The 21,149-nt window shown below is 45.1% G+C and overlaps 3 protein-coding genes and 1 long non-coding RNA gene across 10 annotated transcripts; 1 reads left to right on the top strand and 3 right to left on the bottom strand.

Moving 5' to 3' along the window:
• Window positions 1–2,643: 2,643 nt before the first annotated feature.
• jpt1a (Jupiter microtubule associated homolog 1a) lies at window positions 2,644–8,988 on the bottom strand. Of its 6 annotated transcripts, none has more exons than XM_083526432.1 (6): window positions 8,697–8,987; window positions 5,204–5,346; window positions 4,144–4,253; window positions 4,023–4,047; window positions 3,104–3,385; window positions 2,644–2,965 (listed from the first exon to the last, which is right to left on the bottom strand). In XM_083526432.1, exons 1-5 carry the CDS (start codon window positions 8,750–8,752, stop codon window positions 3,249–3,251), a joined length of 471 nt encoding a protein of 156 aa, XP_083382558.1. In that variant the 5' UTR covers window positions 8,753–8,987; the 3' UTR covers window positions 2,644–2,965; window positions 3,104–3,248. The 6 variants fall into 6 exon arrangements, with proteins under 6 accessions (XP_083382558.1, XP_083382557.1, XP_083382556.1 ...); XM_083526431.1 differs by having other exon boundaries at window positions 3,100–3,385; XM_083526430.1 differs by having other exon boundaries at window positions 3,090–3,385.
• A 3,596-nt stretch (window positions 8,989–12,584) lies between these two features.
• Window positions 12,585–15,788, bottom strand: sumo2a (small ubiquitin like modifier 2a). The gene is made up of 4 exons (XM_083562117.1): window positions 15,646–15,788; window positions 14,066–14,197; window positions 13,419–13,490; window positions 12,585–13,188 (listed from the first exon to the last, which is right to left on the bottom strand). Exons 1-4 carry the CDS (start codon window positions 15,664–15,666, stop codon window positions 13,126–13,128), a joined length of 288 nt encoding a protein of 95 aa, XP_083418243.1. The 5' UTR covers window positions 15,667–15,788; the 3' UTR covers window positions 12,585–13,125.
• Window positions 15,789–17,443: 1,655 nt separating this feature from the next.
• Window positions 17,444–18,570, top strand: LOC310736443. Of its 2 annotated transcripts, none has more exons than XR_014536555.1 (3): window positions 17,444–17,563; window positions 17,914–18,361; window positions 18,502–18,570. It is a non-coding gene; the product is annotated as an uncharacterized lncRNA (long non-coding RNA). The 2 variants fall into 2 exon arrangements; XR_014536556.1 differs by having other exon boundaries at window positions 17,914–18,359; window positions 18,417–18,510.
• Window positions 18,571–18,797: 227 nt separating this feature from the next.
• Window positions 18,798–20,584, bottom strand: mif4gda (MIF4G domain containing a). Its single transcript, XM_083559899.1, has 6 exons — window positions 20,432–20,584; window positions 20,146–20,244; window positions 19,885–19,994; window positions 19,633–19,788; window positions 19,394–19,486; window positions 18,798–19,212 (listed from the first exon to the last, which is right to left on the bottom strand). The coding sequence occupies exons 2-6, from the start codon at window positions 20,219–20,221 to the stop codon at window positions 18,985–18,987; spliced, it is 663 nt and encodes a 220-aa protein (XP_083416025.1). The 5' UTR covers window positions 20,222–20,244; window positions 20,432–20,584; the 3' UTR covers window positions 18,798–18,984.
• Between the last annotated feature and the right edge of the window lie 565 nt (window positions 20,585–21,149).

The following is a 21,149-nucleotide window of genomic DNA, read 5'->3' on the forward strand; positions in this document are numbered from 1 at the left end:
CTTACAGCTTCTGGTTACAGGACCATAAACACAAATCCAGTTTTTCGAGCACACACACACACACACACACACACACACACACACACACACACACATTGTAATGACCTTAATTATTACATCACATATGTATTACTTAAACTAATGTATGCCAAGATGCAAAATGATTTATTTATAATGTAGTTTTCCTTGTGGACGCATATAGACCACACAAACACACACACACACACACACACACACACACACACACACACACACACACACACACACACACACACACAGCTCGATTCGTTTTCGTGGTTAAATGTTTGGCTGTGTTTGAAGGTCATGTAGGGATGAATTAGTAATTCAGCTCCTAAACCGACATCATGATCTGATTTGCATTTTTTTTTTTTTTTTTGCATGCTGAGGGTTTGAATAAAATGAAGGAAAAGAAAAAGGCAGAAACACACCACCTGCAGAGATCACACACACACACACACACACACACACACACACACACACACACACAACACACACACACACACATATTTCTAAATATATATAATTATATTAATAAAGCAGTGTAATGAGAAACAGCTGTAAACATTTGCAGAATAAAAGCCACGTAGACCGAAATAAATCGTGTTTGTGCGCATGCGTGTTAGTTACTTAGTTTCGCGGTTAAGACGTTGGACTTCTGAACAGAAGGTTGTGAGATCAGATCCCAACAATGCCATCAACCCTCCAGTGTGTGTGTGTGTGTGAGAGAGAGAACAAGAGACAGAATGACTTACGGATTATCGACAGCAGACGCTGTAGCTGTTGCCTGTCTGATCTGTGTTGAGTGTGTGTGAGTGTGAAAGTGTGTGTGAGTGTGTGTGGGAGTGTGAGGTTTTTGTTCTACACTTTTGGTTTCGTTATGACTAAGAGGCGGGGTGTAATTAAATGATAGGTTGCCATATCAGATAAAAACCCCACTTAACATTCTTTCCACACACATGATCTGTGTGTGTGTGTGTGTGTGTGTGTGTGTGTGTGTGTGTGTGTGTGTGTGTGTGAGAGAGATATTCTACCTTCTTATTCACTTTCATCATCATCATCATCATTGGTTAATCTCATACTATATATGAACCTCCTCTACATGATCTTCATCCTCACTTTCTCTTTCTCTCTGTACAGTGTACACCATCTTCTCACTTTCATTTTCTCCATGATCAATTACATCATCCTTCATCCTTTCCATCTTCTCTCATCCCCTGTACAGGTGTTTACTCTGCTCTATTGTTTTTTCAGGTCGTAAACATCAACATTGTGCACTAATTATTCAAACACACTTCAGTCTCCTCCAAATGGACTGGAGCAGAAAGGTGAATTCTTCCTGCAGTTCTTCTCACAAGAGATGAGAAGATGAACATGGAGCAGAAGAAGTGCACAAAAACCCCTGAGAGGCACAAATCTGTGAGTGAACTCTACTGGAGCAGATCATTTGATGGCTTGTAGTGCAGCTTGAGTTGTGGTTTGGTGTTTTGGTTCTTCTTCTTCTGTATCTTCTTCACAAGTCAGTTTTGAGATGAGGGCTGGTGATCCACATTTTGACGATGAAAGTGTGAAATTCAAAGTTCATTCTGTTCGTTTATGAAGCACAAAAAATAGGTGACTGTGTAGGAACTTAATTCTATTTACAGCTCAGATCTGAAGGTTGGTTTTGATTTTATTTTCTTTAAGACCTAAAGCTCTTTCTCCTAAAAATATCCTCTTCTGGGAAGTAGGATTTGGATTTGGGTTTATCTGATCTGTGAAATTGAGTTGTTATATTGTACAGTATTGTTGATCAGTTCTCTCAGGAGATTCAGGAATAGCTTCAGTCTGGTGTGGGCAGGTTCTCCTATATATTGAAGGTTCTCCACTTCATGTCTGCAGCAGTTTGAAGAGAACATCATGTGTAGCACATTTTAAATAATCAATTAAATCATGAAATTAATTCTGTTCTTAAATCACATTTTCTCTCACTTTGGTAGGCCATAGACAGGCGTCTTAACCTCATCTCTGTAGGCTCCTCCTACAAACACACATAATCTCATGCACAGAGGTGGTCATATTTATAGTAACTTCCCCTACTCTCCTCCTGGGGAAGACCCCTGAAGACCCACTACTTTCCCTTCTGACGCACTCATCGATCAACTCAAACATCTCATGTTTGCTCAGCAGCTAAAACCTCAGAAGAATCATGGACACTCAACTGTTCTACTTCTCACACGTCGCTAATGTGACTGGTCATCTTCTGGTGATGTTCTTCTGCTCTTGAAGCTCACGCATGCTGCTCAAAACACCTCGACCGGCTCGTTACAGCGGTGCTGGATGTCCAAACGTCTCGTGTCGAAGCGGTTTTCCCAGCTTCATGCAGAAGTTCACATTTGTTCTACCAAAGACGTGGAAACGCATGTGGGTCAGAACAGCACCAGTCTCCAAACTTCCTGATGTCACCGCATATTTAAAGAGAAACAGAAAAAGTGTGCTGAGTCCCAACACTTTTGGCCTGATGGTATCACACGTCTGCAACCCAGTGATCCAGTGATGATTCTCTTCTAGATCAAGTATGTCTCTGTAGATCAGGGCATCTGCTAAATATCCTACATGTACATGAAGGTCTCACACACACACACATTTCATAGCAATATTTTATTATTTGTAGTAGAAATGCACACAAACATTTGAAATCCGTATAAACCCAGGAATGAGACGGACGAGACGAGGAGCCTGCAGCTTCACATCGCCCTGGAGAAACAAATTAACCACAATGAAGAGACCAGACGCTCGTGCAGGACTGAACACGATCCTGAACACACACACACACACACACAGAGGACAAAGAGACGTGGAAGAGGAATGGAGATACCATTCATTCACTTTTATAACAAGGAGAGAGAAATGGGGGAAGTGATAACACAGAGAGCAAACAGGACCGAGTCCTGGATTTACAAAGCATCTGCGCGCGCGCACACACACACACACACACACACACACACACACACACACACACACACACACACACACACACACACACACACACACACACACACACACACACACACACACACACACACACACACACACACACACACACACACACACACACACACACACACACACACACACACACACAGTTTGGTCACTGTAGACCGGATGCTTGTAAAACGTGGCTCTGGATGTGGTACAGCAGGAGGAGAAGGAGGAGAGAATTAGAGAGTAAGGGAGTGTGTGTGTGTGTTTCAGCCCAGGATGAGGGAGGATTTGCCTCCAGGGGGGTTTCTGCGTCCTGACGCCTTCTCAGAAGAGACACTCTGAGCAGACTTCTCCGTCTGAGACCCCTCAAACTCCTCAACTGTCTCCACTGCTTCCACTGGATCTGTACACAGGAAATGATCAACTAAACAAAATATTCAGCCAGCTGTGTGTGTGTGTGTGTGTGTGTGTGTGTGTGTGAGAAAGTATGAAAAAAAAAGTTTGTGGGAGTGTGTAAGAAAATGATCAGAATTTCACACACACACACACACACACACACACACACACACACACACACACACACACACACACACACACACACACACACACACACACACACACACACACACACACACACACACACACACACACACACACACCCTGAACAGTGCCACCTGCTGCTCATCTACTGCGACATCCCTTACTCAATGATGAAGGAATGATGGAGAAATAAGGAGGTGATAGAAGAAAAAAAAAAAAAAAGGCAGAAATGACATGATAAGAAGCAAAACATGGGAACAAATAGGATGAAAGGAAAGAGAGAGCGAGAGAGAGAGAGAGAGATGAGGTAAACCATGAAAAAAAAATTAAAGAAAGGGAATAAAGGAGAAACATGAAAAATGGAGAAAAAAGAGAAGAAAATGAAAAATTGATTGGGAAAAGATGAGAAACAAAGTAAAGAATGATGGAGAAAGAAGGAGGTGAAGATCAGAGAGAGAGAGATGATGGAAGGAAGGATAAATGTTCTGTTCTTCACTCACCACTGCTCTTTCCATCGTCTCCATTCTGTGAAAACAAAATGAACAGATGTTAGAAAAAATGACCACGCAGGTCAAAGTGCACGTGTGTGTGTGTGTGGGGGGGGGGGGGGGGTGGACTCACCACCACTGATGAAGGCTCGTCTTGTGCCTCACCGGTTTGATTGACAGGTTGGACACACCTCCTGAGTGGTGCTGAAGGTTCGCCACATAACACACCTGTGGGTTTTCCACCTGCAGAACAGAAGAACCAATCAGGTGTGTGTAAGGTACTGAGTGATGTCACCATGACAACCAGGTACCTAAAACTTAGCTGTTGTGTTGTGCTGGAGAGGGAACACACACACACACACACACACACAGCAGGTGCTGATAGAACACACACATTAATCAGGAAGTGTCTGGTGTGTGTTTGATGGTATCAGGACGTTATTACTGAGTTTCTCTTTCTTTTCTATTACTGAGTTATTGACACACACACACACACACACACACACACACACACACACACACACACACACACACACACACACACACACACACACACACACACAGAGAGAGAGAAAAAGGAGAGAGAGAGAGAGAGAGAGAGAGAGAGAGAGAGAGAGAACAGGAAACAGATGAGCGTTAAAGAGGAAGTGAAGAGAGGAACTCAGAAGGAGGAAGAGCTGGAACCAAGACTGCAGCTTTATTTTACTGTTCCCTCATTTCTCAAATCTGAATATTCAGTCTGAGGAAAAACATCCAAAACTAAAACACTTTCTCAGGAGAGGTTCTGTGGAGATGTTCACCACACCAGGGTTCCTCAGAGAACATTTCCAGGAGGAGAACAACCATAAATCACCTAAGATCTCAAAGCTGCACCCAAATAATTATTACAGCTCTTATGTTTGGACAGTTGGTTCCACCAAGGTCCACTCTGGAACACAGTGTAGAGGAGAACCTCTGATACTCATAATGAGTCTCATTTATCCACCACCTCCTGCAAACTCCCAAAACGTTCTCCAAACCTCTGATACAGGGACCAGAAGCACCCTGGTCAGTTCCTCTTGTTCTCCCCCTCTGAGGACAGCCCTTGAAGTTTATTCAGCAAAAACTCCCATTACAACCCAAAAACCTTTGAGGAACACTACATTAATCAAGAACCTAAACCTTCATGTTCCTGCTTGTCCTCCTGAATTTACCTGGTGGGTTGTTCCTTCGATGAGCATGTGGATCCTCCGGCTCTGCAAAAATGCTGGAAGCCATTTTGTTTTTGCGAGCTGCAGGTTTCTCCTCTTCGTTACCAAATGAGATGTTGGAGCCACCACCAGGTGGACGAAGAACCCTGAAATAAACACACAGGATCAAAGAGATCAGTGATTCACAGCTACATGGTCTTCAAGATGGTGACACCCTTCTATGTAGAACCTCAATTCTCCAATTAACCCTTACAGAACATCTGGAGAACCATTCACCCAGGGCCGAGATATCGAAGAAATTCCTTTAGCAATCGCTAGTTAATCTTCATTTAAAAAAAAAAAATACAAATAATAAAAGGTGATGGTCGGTGGGGCAGAGCACCTGGAGGAGCACCTGAAGAGGCACAGGGGGGGGATGAAGTTCTCCTTTTGGAGAACTTCATTGAAGGGTTTGTAAATGGGCCTGCTGAGAACTCCTGGGGGTCACATCAGCTGAAATTGTGACACCACCAAGCCCACATGAGTACCAAACACCATGCCATTCCACCAAAGAACATATTAAGGAACGTGCGAAGGAACCTAAAGTAATTAAAACATGTGGGAGAAGAAACATCAGCATGTGGAAGAGCAGAAGAACTCTGCTGCTTTAATCCATGCTGTTCCTCATTGCTTGTGTGTGGTCAGAGACTCACGAGCTGAAGATCACACCGCTGAGATCAGCAAGATGACCACACGCTGGAGACACCGAGGTCTCTTCTGGTTTACTGTGTAGGCGTGGCCAAAAATACCAACGCAACCAGATCATCTCCATCTGCTGTCTGTTCTACACCATCGCTTTCCTTATCAGGGTTAAATGATGAATTTTAGTCATCTCTTGTAAAGAAATCTGCAGGACTTCAGTATTTCAGGAGCTCAGTGTTCTGAATTATCACCATGACTCAGTGCTGCACCATCACCATCACCACCACCATCATTATCATCATCACCACCATCACCTTCCTGTAAAAGCTCAAAACATTCCATCATGTGTCACACTTACTGTCTCATTTACATACATTTTAACTGATCTACATACATGAGACCCGACCAGTTACTACATCTAATCATCTAATCATCTAATCATCTAATCAGTACAAACACTCACCAGGGGAAAGGATCGCTTTATTAGTATTACTGCACTCCCACACCACTCCCCCACCACTGCCTCCCCCCCCCACTCCCCCACCACCCCACCACTCCCCCACCACTCCCCCACCACTGCCTCCACTCCCCCACCACTCCCTCCACTCCCCCACCACTCCCACACCACTGCCTCCACTCCCTCACCACTCCCCCACCACTCCCACACCACTGCCTCACCACTCCCCCACCACTCCCACACCACTGCCTCACCACTCCCCCACCACTCCCACACCACTGCCTCACCACTCCCCCACCACTCCCCCACCACTGCCTCCACTCCCTCACCACTCCCCCACCACTGCCTCCACTCCCTCACCACTCCCCCACCACTGCCTCCACTCCCTCACCACTCCCCCACCACTGCCTCCACTCCCTCACCACTGCCTCCACTCCCCCACCACTCCCCCACCACTGCCTCCACTCCCTCACCACTCCCACACCACTGCCTCCACTCCCTCACCACTCCCCCACCACTGCCTCCACTCCCCCACCACTCCCTCACCACTGCCTCCACTCCCCCACCACTGCCCCACCACTCCCCCACCACTGCCTCCACTCCCCCACCACTCCCTCACCAATGCCTCCACTCCCCCACCACTGCCTCCACTGCCCCACCACTGCCTCCACCACTGCCTCCACCACTGCCCCACCCCCACACCACTCCCACACCACTGCCTCCACTCCCCCACCACTGCCCCACCACTGCCTCCACTCCCACCACTGATTATAAACACGTCACTATAGTAACGGTATAAAACGTGACTAAATCTTTATAAATAATTGTTTCTCTTCAGGTTTTTGGACTCGGGACTCACAGCTGTGTGTGTGTGTGTGTTCGATTGTAAAAAGACTCTTGGCCTTTTCAAAGTAAAGTGAAACCTCAACGACAAAAAGAGAACATCAAAGTAAAAGGTGCTGAATGATCAGACGTCACACGCCCAGGTCCACACCACCTCTGCCTGAAGATCAGACGCTGCTCTTATTTGGATGGGATTAGATTCCAGTCAGATCAATTCACACAGAACGAGCATCATCTTCTCGTGTCATGGGTGTGTCTCGTTTCAGGGTGTAGTAAAAAAAAAAAAAAAAAAAAAAAAAAAAAAAAAACCACACACACACAGTTCTGCTCTGTGGTATTAATAGAGAAGTGTTGGTTTAGAGGGCACGACCACACAACCAGTTTCCATGACATGACCATAGCGTGTCATCATTCAGTGAAATTCCATCACGTTCCAGAATCCGACACGCCCTGTCTCATTTCATCAGTGGGGTTTAAAACTTTGGATTTTTATAGAGGAGAACATCCCACACCAGACGAGTGAAGAAAAGTGTGTAAAAAGGGATTTACAGGATAAACTGCTGACTAAGCGCTTATGTCAGCTCAGATGAGAAGATGAAGATGATGATCTGGAGTTGTTCCTGCTGATCAGATCAACGTTCTCCTGAGAATTAGAGATAAAAAGGGACAGAATTCTCACATCATCATTACTGCAAGCGGAGAACTGATCCCGTCTGGATAAGGCTTTAGAGAGAAAACCGGGGAACACACGTGTGCGCGTGCGTGTGTGTGTGTGTGTGCGCGCGTGTGCGTGTGCGAGCGCGCGCGCGCGCGCGTGTGTGTGTGTGTGTGTGTGTGTGTAGGGGTTAATGCAGATTCAGGTTTAACGTCTGATCACATACCAGTATATAAACCACTATAAATCTGTAAAACACACGCGCACGTGATTAAATGTCCCTCAACACGCGCTGCAGCACCACCAAACCCAAACCATACATTCAGATCTGCAGAACAACATGATCGTGCAGACAAAGACGGAACCCCACCCTAACACACACACACACACACACACACACACACCACATCCTGAACAAACCTGCTGATTATCAGCGTTCAGACACCGAGGAATCAAACACGATCGAAAATCCAGGAGAAGATCTGCCCTGGTCATGAAGGTTATAAAAGAGGAGGAAGATGATGATGGAGGATGAAAGAGAGTGAAAACAATACTGCAGTCTCTCCAGAAACAATGGAGACGCTGCTAAAGGAACACCTCCAGGAACCCATCCAGGCAGGAGGTGATTTAGGATCTAGTCTGGTGAGGAACTGAAGCTTGGTGGACTGCACTGTGGCATGCTGGAGGAACAATAGAGATCACTGCAGCTCTCTAATGACTTAATGAGCTGCACCTGCAGGATCTCGGACACTCTGGGGTTTTACTCCAGAAAACAGCTTCAGTTTGAAGCTTTATCTCATGAGCTTCAGGACAATCAGATGAATTTATTATGATTTAGATGAATGCTGGTGGTATTTTACCTGGAGCTGCTCTTTGCATCCGGGTCCATGCCCTTAAACGTAGTCGTGGTCGTCATTTTTTTTTCTTTTCTTTTCTTCTTCTAGATTTTGATTTCCTACACGATTACGAACACAAAATCACGTCCTGGTTACAAAAATGAGGAATCGCTCCACCACCTTCTGCTTCTCGGACTGCCCTCAGCCTCACAGGCTCATTCTGATCGATTTCAAAGCCGACATCAGCATCTCACAAAAACCCTCACCGCAGGCGTCTGAGCTCCACACCTCTCCATTCCGACTGCAGAGACGCCTTATCACCCGCTTCCTCTGCGCTGATTGGCGCAGACGCTTCCCAGCCTCGCTCTGATTAGCCGAGGCGGATCACATCCTCGCTCTGATTGGCTGAAAAGAGATCCGGCTGCTGAAAGAGGAAGAAGGAAGCTTCTAGGTGATATAAGGACAGGCAGAAACGCTTTTGTACCCTGTACCCTGAGTAAAACTGTTTATCCATGTGATTATTAACTTCCTACTTCTCACACACACACTAAATCTGCTACAATAATGGTAGAACCAATCAGATCCACTAGATCCCGTCATTCTACATTCACACACTACATAATGCATCATACATCCAAATAACTGTTTCCAAACGCAACAGTAGGTCCCATTATAATCATGACAGAATCCAATTCATTTGTTTCGGAAGTCTTTGGATGCAGGAGCATTAAATTTCCATTTATTTGAAGAAGGAGACCAAACCTGTTCCAGCACGACAATACCCCTGTGCACAAAGCCAGCTCCATGAAGATCTGCTTTCCATGGGTTGGAGTTGACGATCTCCTGCTGTAGAGCTCCAACTCTATTGAACACTTTTGGGATGAATGTAAACACAGGTCTTCTCACCTACATCAGTACCTGACTTTACCATCACACTTGTAACTGAATGAGCACAGATCTCCACAAACACACTCCAAAATCTAGTGAAACATCTTCCCAGGAGAGTGGAGTTGATTATAAGAGCAAATTGGGACCAAAAGTGGAATGTGATGCTCCAAAAGCACATACTGGACTAATGACCACGTGTCTACAAACATCTGGCAAAATAGTGTACAGCCAATTACCCATTAACTCCATTTTAAAAACACTACAGGTAGTCGTCGACTTACGACCACGATTGGTTCGGACAGACCGGTCATAACACTACATCACTAGTAGACGGCACACCGTTCTTCTGTACACCCTTCTTCTGGACGCCCGTTCTTCTGTACACCCTTCTTCTGGACGCCCGTTCTTCTGGACGCCCGTTCTACTGGACGCCCGTTCTTCTGTACACCCTTCTACTGGACGCCCGTTCTTCTGTACACCCTTCTACTGGACGCCCGTTCTTCTGTACACCCTTCTACTGGACGCCCGTTCTTCTGTACACCGTTCTACTGGACGCCCGTTCTTCTGTACACCGTTCTACTGGACGCCCGTTCTTCTGTACACCGTTCTACTGGACGCCCGTTCTTCTGTACACCCTTCTTCTGGACGCCCGTTCTTCTGTACACCCTTCTACTGTACGCCCGTTCTTCTGTACACCCTTCTTCTGTACGCCCGTTCTTCTGTACGCCCGTTCTTCTGTACGCCCGTTCTTCTGTACGCCCGTTCTTCTGTACGCCCGTTCTTCTGTACGCCCGTTCTACTGGACGCCCGTTCTTCTGTACGCCCGTTCTACTGGACGCCCGTTCTTCTGTACGCCCGTTCTACTGGACGCCCGTTCTTCTGTACGCCCGTTCTACTGGACGCCCGTTCTTCTGTACGCCCGTTCTACTGGACGCCCGTTCTTCTGTACGCCCGTTCTACTGGACGCCCGTTCTTCTGTACGCCCGTTCTACTGGACGCCCGTTCTTCTGTACGCCCGTTCTACTGGACGCCCGTTCTTCTGTACGCCCGTTCTACTGGACGCCCGTTCTTCTGTACGCCCGTTCTACTGGACGCCCGTTCTTCTGTACGCCCGTTCTTCTGTACGCCCGTTCTACTGGACGCCCGTTCTTCTGTACGCCCGTTCTACTGGACGCCCGTTCTTCTGTACACCCTTCTACTGGACGCCCGTTCTTCTGTACACCCTTCTACTGGACGCCCGTTCTTCTGTACACCCTTCTACTGGACGCCCGTTCTTCTGTACACCCTTCTACTGGACGCCCGTTCTTCTGTACACCCTTCTACTGGACGCCCGTTCTTCTGTACACCCTTCTACTGGACGCCCGTTCTTCTGTACACCCTTCTACTGGACGCCCGTTCTTCTGTACGCCCGTTCTACTGGACGCCCGTTCTTCTGTACACCCTTCTACTGGACGCCCGTTCTTCTGTACACCCTTCTACTGGACGCCCGTTCTTCTGTACACCCTTCTACTGGACGCCCGTTCTTCTGTACACCCTTCTACTGGACGCCCGTTCTTCTGTACACCCTTCTACTGGACGCCCGTTCTTCTGTACACCCTTCTACTGGACGCCCGTTCTACTGGACGCCCGTTCTTCTGTACACCGTTCTACTGGACGCCCGTTCTTCTGTACGCCCGTTCTACTGGACGCCCGTTCTTCTGTACACCCTTCTACTGGACGCCCGTTCTTCTGTACACCCTTCTACTGGACGCCCGTTCTACTGGACGCCCGTTCTTCTGTACGCCCGTTCTACTGGACGCCCGTTCTTCTGTACGCCCGTTCTACTGGACGCCCGTTCTTCTGTACACCCTTCTACTGGACGCCCGTTCTTCTGTACACCCTTCTACTGGACGCCCGTTCTTCTGTACACCCTTCTACTGGACGCCCGTTCTTCTGTACACCCTTCTACTGGACGCCCGTTCTTCTGTACACCCTTCTACTGGACGCCCGTTCTTCTGTACACCCTTCTACTGGACGCCCGTTCTTCTGTACACCCTTCTACTGGACGCCCGTTCTACTGGACGCCCGTTCTTCTGTACACCCTTCTTCTGTACACCCTTCTACTGGACGCCCGTTCTTCTGTACACCCTTCTACTGGACGCCCGTTCTTCTGTACACCCTTCTACTGGACGCCCGTTCTTCTGTACACCCTTCTACTGGACGCCCGTTCTTCTGTACACCCTTCTACTGGACGCCCGTTCTTCTGTACACCCTTCTACTGGACGCCCGTTCTTCTGTACACCCTTCTACTGGACGCCCGTTCTTCTGTACACCCTTCTACTGGACGCCCGTTCTTCTGTACACCCTTCTACTGGACGCCCGTTCTTCTGTACACCCTTCTACTGGACGCCCGTTCTTCTGTACACCCTTCTTCTGTACACCGTTCTACTGGACGCCCGTTCTTCTGTACACCGTTCTACTGGACGCCCGTTCTTCTGTACACCCTTCTTCTGTACACCCTTCTACTGGACGCCCGTTCTTCTGTACACCCTTCTACTGGACGCCCGTTCTTCTGGACGCCCGTCCTTCTGTACACCGTTCTACTGGACGCCCGTTCTTCTGTACACCGTTCTACTGGACGCCCGTTCTTCTGTACACCGTTCTACTGGACGCCCGTTCTTCTGTACACCGTTCTACTGGACGCCCGTTCTTCTGTACACCGTTCTACTGGACGCCCGTTCTTCTGTACACCGTTCTACTGGACGCCCGTTCTTCTGTACACCGTTCTTCTGGACGCCCGTTCTTCTGGACGCCCGTTCTTCTGTACACCGTTCTACTGGACGCCCGTTCTTCTGTACACCCTTCTACTGGACGCCCGTTCTTCGCAGCAATTTTTAACAGGAGGAAATCATCCAGCCAATCAGGATCCACCGGTACTGTTGTCTAAATCATATCCTCCCTTTTTTTTTTTTTTATTTATTATAGACCACACACACACACACACACACACACACACACACACACACACACACACACACACACACACACTTTATACAACTGTTTTATTCAAACACAAAAAAAAAAAATTTACTGTCAACACTGCACATTGACTGAATAAAACCGTGGTACAAAAAAAAAAAAAAAAAGAAGTACTACATTTATAAAAGATATAAAAAGCTGTAAAGTGATTAAAAACCAAAACTTCAGCTGTGACGGTCATTCATAATGGAAACAAACAACAACAACAACAACAACAACAAATAAAAGAACAACACCCTGATCAGCATGGCCTTAGGGTTTCTTGGTCTCGCAGGTCCACATGGTTCAGAAGAGAGGAGGAAAAAATGTTCCATATGACAGTTTTAAAGAAGGAGAGAGAGAGAGAGAGAGAGAGAGAGAGAGAGAGAGAGAGGGGGGGGGGGGGGGAGAGGGAGAAGAGAAGAGGAAAAAGGAGGGAGAGAAATGAAACACTGTCCGTGAGGATCTGAGCAGCCGTGTTTGCGTCCGTGGTTTTGCCGTGACTTTAAACGTAAGCACGAACGATTGATGGAGGGACGATGGAGAAATGGAGCTCTGTGCTGTCGCTTTAGATCACGCCTCCCGTCTGCTGCTGGAACACATCAATCGTGTCCTCGTCCTCCATTTCCAACTGCAAAAAACAAACATGAAGCACCAACCTGGTGAAACACTGCGGCTCATAACGCTGGTTACGACATAGTGCTTCATCCTACTGACACTACACACACGTTATGGCTCCGCCCTCTTTCCCTTCACCACCACAGCGGCAGAGTTTTAATCTGATTTACGCCACAGCGACGTGTATATAATCTCGCCGCCGTGTCCTTTTTATCCGTTTATTGCTGCGTGTAAAGTCCGTACCTGAGCAGGTGTGTCTGTCTCGTTAATGGGCTGTCCGTCAAACCGGAAGCGGATCTGCCTCATCGTGAGACCCTGTGCGGAAACAGAACATTACATCATCAGGAAAACAGGTCATTCGGTGAAGTAATCAGCAAATTAAGCCCCGCCCACAATCATTCCCCAGACACACTGATTCTCTACTCCGCTCCTGAGGCCATAGTTGTGTTTTTGGGGAAATGGGCAACTGCTACATGTGTGAATTATTGAGAACAGCAAATAAAATATTCACGTGTAATAAATACTTGGAAAAAAACCCTGAATATTTAGAACTTTCTCCGTCTCGTGCCTGCTACAGAACTTCTACACCATGCCTGCGTACCCCCCTGACATGCCCACTGTGTAGCAAGTTACGGGATCACATGTATGGCAATTAGCAATTTTTTTGAACAAAAAGTGCTTGGAGTGTCGGTCAATTAATAAAATCAACACTTCAAAAATATTTATATAAACAAAGACAAAAAAACCCAAGGAAACATGGGATTATCTGCTCCAAGCAAGACCCTGTCTAAAACAACAAACCAACATCCATCCATCTTCTCCACTTCCTGTTTTACTCCTGAGGACCACAGTGATGAGCTGATGATGAGGGTGGTGCTGAAGGTCTTCACCTGTCGCTCGCAGTAGGCCTTCATCAGTTTGCTGAGCGGCGTGTGCCTCTTGATTTTAAACTGCACCACCGAGCCGTCCTGTCCAGCAACCTTCAGGTTAATGTGCTCGTTATTTTCAGTCTTCACACCTTCCTAAAGAGAGAGAGAGAGAGAGAGAATAGGAGAGAAAATGGGGGAGAGAGAGAGAGAGAGATAGAGAGAGAGAATAGGAGAGAAAGAGAGAGAGAGAGAGAGAGAGAGAGAGAATGAAAGAGAGAATAGGAGAGAAAATGGGAGGGAGAGAGAGAGAGAAGGAGAGAGAGAGAGAGAAGGAGAGAATGGGAGAGAGAGAGAGAGAGAGAGAGAATGAAAGAGAGAATAGGAGAGAAAATGGGAGGGAGAGAGAGAGAGAAGGAGAGAGAGAGAGAGAGAGAGAGAGAGAGAGAGAGAGAGAGAGAGAAGGAGAGAGAGAAGGAGAGAATGGGAGAGAGAGAGAGAGAGAGAGAGAGAATGAAAGAGAGAATAGGAGAGAGAGAGAGAGAGAGAGAGAGAGAAGGAGAGAATGGGAGAGAGAGAGAGAGAGAGAGAGAGAGAGAGAGAAGGAGAGAATGGGAGAGAGAGAGAGAGAGAGAGAGAAGGAGAGAATGGGAGAGAGAGAGAGAGAGAGAATGAAAGAGAGAATAGGAGAGAAAATGGGAGGGAGAGAGAGAGAGAGAGAGAGAGAGAGAGAGAGAAGGAGAGAATGGGGGAGAGAGAGAGAGAGAGAGAGAGAGAAGGAGAGAATGGGAGAGAGAGAGAGAGAGAATGAAAGAGAGAATAGGAGAGAAAATGGGAGGGAGAGAGAGAGAGAGAGAGAGAAGGAGAGAGAGAGAGAGAGAGAGAGAGAGAATGGGAGAGAGAGATTATTATTTACTTTAAATAGCTGGTAACTGCTTCAGTTTATTTAAATTGTTTATACACAATATCTACTTCAGAAACATGTACACAATATAATGATTATATATAAAACATTGTAATATTATAATCAGAAAGTAGTTTATTATTGAAGCTCATTCACACATTATTCTAAATATTCTAAACACACAAACTGCACATATTAAAATATCTTGTAGCTAAACACATTCAAATAAAGAGAAAAGCACGTATTCAACACAAAATATTAAAAAATTAAAGTCTCGATTTAAATTCTGTTCAGAAAATTCAGTTACAGGCGAATCAATTACCTCAGATTAGCTTTTAGCATCAACCCCAAACCTGCTTCATTCAGTACACAAAAGTGCGTTGAATTATTAAAACTCGGGATTTATATAGGCTTTTAGAATAAAATAAAATTTAAACACAAAAATGTTTTTTAAAGTTTGCTGAAGTAAATCTGCTTTTATACTGTGCCTGGATACAAAAGCTAGCATAGATGCTAGCCGGCCCGTTAGCCTGTTAGCCACTTAGCAATTGTTAAATGGTTATTATTTCTTTATATTTTTGACTATAATGCGGTTAATATTAAAACCTGCTTCAAATACATATGTGTATAATTATAATAATCAGAAATAAATGTTCGAATGAGATGTCCTGTGTTGTTTTTTTATTTTATTTCTCCTCACCTTGGGTTTCTCGTCCGCCATTGCTGTTGTGTCTCTGCACCTCACTTTCTCACAGCTAACTTCTTTTCCCGCCTATATTCCGATCAAGTGCGCCGTCCCTGCGCTACGATTGGCTAAAGATTACCCCGCCTTCTGCAATCCAATTGGCTGTATGAGTGTATTCCATAAACAAAGCGTATTTTTGACTAATGGAAAACGCAAAAGGGCGGGACTTAACGGAAAACGGGTAAGAAAAAAACCCCCACAATGCTTCTCAAAACCTAGCGCGGAAAACCGCAGGAGATGACGTCACTTCTTGTTAACGTGCAAGCATTAGAATGAATTAATAATATAACTCATTATTTACTTAATTATTATTATATAACTTAATATTTATTTATTTGTATATTTGACCTACGTGAAAGCTATAATCAAGTAAAAATAATCTATTGTTCTGCACGTGTTTTAAATGAATTTGCATTTAAAATATTAATAAAATAGTAATTGTGGTGATTTTAGAAATATTTTAGATATTTATAATAAATAAATATTATTAAACATCTTATAATTCATGCCTAATTAATTATTACAAATCGACTAATGAATGCATTTTATTACATTTTTATTACAATAATAAATTGACAATTAATTCAAAAAGATTTTAAATGTTTGATTTTTTACTATTAACAATAACAACCGTTTACACACAAAGTTCATAAATAAAAATAAAGATTCTACAGAGAGAAACAACACACACACACACACACACACACACACACACACACACACACAAATAAATAGATTGGTGCTGCTGAAATTACAGAAGAAAAAAAAGGAAACGTAACTGAGAGGCTGCTGAAGAACCTACAGTGATATTAAAGGTGCTTCAGGAACATCTGACTGAGCACCGTTTCCTCTCCTTTCTCATATATGCTTTACTGGGTCATGGGGTGAGACGTCTAGACAGCTATTTGTCACACACACACACACACACACACATACACACACACACACACACACACACACACACACACACACACACACACACACACACACACACACACACACACACACACAAAAACTAAACTCAACTAAATCACCTCAAACCATGCGGCAAAAAGTGTCTGATAAAGAGACCACAGTGTTGCGCTTTGGGACATTTCTTCATCTGGAACTGTGGCTTCATATCGAGGTGGAGTTCCTGGAATCATGGATATACACAAATGAGTGCAAAACCTTCAGGTTTCTACGATGAAGATAAGAAAGGGATTTCAAAAGAAACACGAGCAATAACACACATCCAAACCAACACAGGACCAGTGAAGATGAAAGTTTATGATTGGACCAGAACCCAGAATAAACCTGTAGGAAGAAAATGCTGGTAGTTTCTGATGATTTTGTGTGAAAGAGATTGAGAATAGTGTCTGCGCCCTCTGCTGTCTGATGGTGGAATTACAATAACAGGATGTTAAAAAAGTGTATTACTTTTGTTTTTTCTACTTTAGTGCTGTACTTTAACCAATAAATCGCGATAGTTAATATAATAATTATAATATATTTCAATACTTTCTCTAGAATTTCATATCCTGTTCTTAGTTCTTAACTGTACTATTTATATTAGACACACAAAGTGGTTCATCATCATCATCATCATCTAAATGAATAAATAAATATAATTTAATGGTTCTGTCGCGGGTTCAGTATTACATTAGGAACTGATGCTAATCCGTCTCTTAGCAACAATCCTCATCCTGTGTCTGCCATCTTAGATCTTAAAAATAAAAACACACTTTTGAGATCAATTTCACAATAAAATCAGATGTAAACAGGCCTGTGTTTATTTATAAACTATACAAATATACAAAACTGTCATTAAAAACGCATTTATCAAATACAACAGCAGTTTCATGTCTCAGTAGTGTCTCATTTAGTGTGTGATGTGTTCAGAGTGATGGTGATGTTCAGAGTGATGGTGATGTTCAGAGTGCTGGTGATCAGAGTGCTGGTGGTGATCAGAGTGATGGTGATTAGTGTGATGGTGATGATCAGTGTGATGGTGGTGATTAGTGTGATGGTGATGATCAGTGTGATGGTGGTGATCAGAGTGCTGGTGATCAGTGTGATGGTGATGATCAGAGTGATGCTGGTGATCAGTGTGATGGTGGTGATCAGTGTGATGGTGATTAGAGTGATGGTGATGTTCAGAGTGCTGGTGATCAGAGTGATGGTGTTGATCAGTGTGATGGTGATGTTCAGAGTGCTGGTGATCGGAGTGATGGTGTTGATCAGTGTGATGGTGATCATTGTGATGGTGATGTTCAGAGTGATGGTGGTGATCAGTGTGATGGTGGTGATCAGAGTGATGGTGATGATCAGAGTGATGGTGATCAGTGTGATGGTGATGTTCAGAGTGATGGTGGTGATCAGAGTGATGGTGATGATCAGAGTGATGGTGATCAGTGTGATGGTGATGTTCAGAGTGATGGTGGTGATCAGAGTGATGGTGATCAGTGTGATGGTGATGTTCAGAGTGATGGTGGTGATCAGTGTGATGGTGGTGATCAGAGTGATGGTGATGATCAGAGTGATGGTGATCAGTGTGATGGTGGTGATCAGTGTGATGGTGATGTTCAGAGTGATGGTGATGTTCAGAGTGCTGGTGATCAGTGTGATGGTGGTGATCAGTGTGATGGTGGTGATCAGAGTGATGGTGATGATCAGAGTGATGGTGATCAGTGTGATGGTGGTGATCAGTGTGATGGTGATGTTCAGAGTGATGGTGATGTTCAGAGTGATGGTGATCAGTGTGATGGTGGTGATCAGTGTGATGGTGGTGATCAGTGTGATGGTGATGTTCAGAGTGATGGTGATGTTCAGAGTGCTGGTGATCAGAGTGATGGTGATGATCAGAGTGATGGTGATGATCAGAGTGATGGTGATGATCAGAGTGATGATCAGAGTGATGGTGGTGGTGATGTTCAGTGTGTCACAGTATAAACCAATAAAAGCATTTTATTTTCACTCCAGCAGTGAGAAGTGCTGCACTGTCCATCTCCAGCATCTCAAGGATTCACACCAGAACAAGAACATTAAGGTGTGTGATGACCACTGGCATCATCTCAATCCTCTAAATCTGAACCTCAGTCAGAACTGTGTTCAATTCTAAACACACACACACACACACACACACACACACACACACAGACACACACACACACACCAAACCAACATCACATCCCCAACCAGTTCAGACAGCAGGAGCCTGGAGCTCCTCCTTCTTTTTCTTCTTCTGGTCACCCTCTGTTATGATATTTGACTTCTAAAGCTAGATGATCTTCAGAGGCATGCTCCTCATGTTCCTCACTCCACCACCTCGCTGTAGTAGTAGCGCTGAGCATTTTTGCTCAGGTTCCAGCCGGCGGCACGGTACTCCAGCAGCTCCAGCAGCAGCAGGCGGCTCATGGAGCTCAGATCATTCTGCAGAAAAAAACCATCTCTCAGCAGGAAGAAAAGCTCATCCATACGCTCCGTGTTCTGCTTCTCCAGCTGCTCACCGACACGGTGTAACTGCAGAGCCAAGCAGTCCACCTACACACACACGCACACACACGCACACGCACACACACACATCAAATTAATCTGTAAACAAAAGTTCTCCTTGAAAACAATTGTGTGTGTGTGTGTGTGTGTGTGTGTGTGTGTGTGTGTGTGTGTGTGTGTGTGTGTTTGTGTGTGTGTGTGTTTGTGTGTGAGAGATCCTCTACTTCACCTCTACTTCATTAACGAGTGCATCAGGCTGAGCCAATCTGAACAAACAATCATACACCGGTTGCACCAGAGCCGCCATCGGGCTGTTATTCACCTGCACACACACACACACACACACACACACACACACACACACACACACACACACACACACACACACACACACACCATCATCAGTATTGTAGCTGATTAAACACCACTGCAGGAGCGACTCACACTCACTGTGTCTCTCACACACACCTTGAGTCTGTGGAAGATGTTACAGAGGAGCGAGACGACACACACCCACTCATCCAGGGATCTCCTGCGTGTCTCCTCACGTCTCATAAACTCCTGCTGCAGCCGAGTCAGCATGCTCCTCCTGAACACACTCGTACTGCTCTGCTTCACCTCCACCTGCCGTACAGCATCATCACCCTCATCATCACCATCATCCTCCTCTTCTCTGGATGGAGAGAAGTTCCGCCCCCGTGTGTGATGTCATCGTCTTACCTGCACTAAGGTACAGCAGATGTGTCCTGCGTCTCTGCACAGGGACACGTCCCTCAGAGCCTCCTCCATGATCAAATCACACAACTTCACCAAGTCCACTGTGCTGGGATCTGTCACCACACACACACACACACACACACACACACACACCATATCAGGTGTTCAGCAGGTGTGAAATATTAGTTACTCAGGAGTAAATCGGTTGTTCCTCTGATGTTCCTCTGATGTTCCTCTGATGTTCCTCTGATGTTCCTCGGGTACCTGTCAGTGCTGTTTTCACCATCTGCTGTGTTTCTGTGTTTAAAGCCTGAAGCTTCCATTCTTCTGCCTGCTCCATCCTCACAACCAGATCCCGTTTCCCTTTAACACACACACACACACACACACACACACACACACACACACACGTCAGCTGCACCAGTTCTCCCCCAGGTGAGGTGGTACAGGTAAAACTGCTCGCGGTTCCTCAGACTGCAGGTTGATCTCAGGGTGATGAAAGATCTGTAACAGGTTCCACTGAAACCTTATAAATGACGTAATAACTCACCGTAATGCGCGCGAGCGGCGTGTTGTGACTGAATCGCTTGTACACGGCTCGTGCCCCCCTGAGGACCCCCAGGTAGGGGGCAGGTGACCTCAGCGATCGCCTGATTGTAAACACACGCACTGAGGAAATAACCGTCAACTATTTAATTTAAAATCGATGTCAAATGATATTTATTTTTTATATCAATTTGCGATTTACTATAAAAAAATAAACCAAACGCAAAACATTACACGACACAGACACCGTTATATAAAGCTTCGATCTGCGCATGCGCAGTGATCTATTTCTGCATTACGATTAACAGTATACAAAATAAATTCAATAATTAAAAAATGCCGAATCAATAAATTAGCATTTGTTTAAAATTATAATTAATATTTTAAATGAGAAATAAAAGCTTTATCTCTTTAAAGAGTGTGTGCAGTGTTAAAAGCGCTCTACAAAAAAATTAATCGAATTTTAATAATAAAAAAAAATGTGAAGTGCCACTGTGATCACAGCAGTTATATAATATAATACGCCCAAAAGTCATTCTTTTCGTAAAATACACATCAAAGAATAAACTGTATTCCATATTTTTCCAAACTATGAAGTCAATAAAGTCATTATTATTTTAATTAAATGTTTCATCGTAAGTGCAGGTATAAAGACTGCCGCTAGGAGGCGACACAAAGCACAAGGTTCATAAACACGGAAATAATCATGAATTAGTGTAAAG

Source organism: Silurus aristotelis (assembly GCF_946808225.1).
Source record: "Silurus aristotelis genome assembly, chromosome: 2".
Classification (NCBI taxonomy): domain Eukaryota; kingdom Metazoa; phylum Chordata; class Actinopteri; order Siluriformes; family Siluridae; genus Silurus; species Silurus aristotelis.

Coding starts and splice junctions, on each gene's coding strand:
- jpt1a (XM_083526434.1), bottom strand. CDS start 8,752: ATGACGACCACGACTACGTTTAAGGGCATGGACCCGGATGCAAAGAGC. Junction 5,347..8,696: donor GATGCAAAGAGCAGCTCCAG/GTAAAATACCAC, acceptor TGTTTATTTCAG/GGTTCTTCGTCCACCTGGTG. Junction 4,254..5,203: donor TCGAAGGAACAACCCACCAG/GTAAATTCAGGA, acceptor TCTGTTCTGCAG/GTGGAAAACCCACAGGTGTG.
- sumo2a (XM_083562117.1), bottom strand. CDS start 15,666: ATGGCGGACGAGAAACCCAAG. Junction 14,198..15,645: donor TGGCGGACGAGAAACCCAAG/GTGAGGAGAAAT, acceptor CTCTCTCTTTAG/GAAGGTGTGAAGACTGAAAA. Junction 13,491..14,065: donor AGGCCTACTGCGAGCGACAG/GTGAAGACCTTC, acceptor GTTTCCGCACAG/GGTCTCACGATGAGGCAGAT.
- mif4gda (XM_083559899.1), bottom strand. CDS start 20,221: ATGGAGCAGGCAGAAGAATGGAAGCTTCAGGCTTTAAACACAGAAACA. Junction 19,487..19,632: donor ACATCTTCCACAGACTCAAG/GTGTGTGTGAGA, acceptor GTGTGTGTGCAG/GTGAATAACAGCCCGATGGC. Junction 19,213..19,393: donor CACTCGTTAATGAAGTAGAG/GTGAAGTAGAGG, acceptor GTGTGTGTGTAG/GTGGACTGCTTGGCTCTGCA.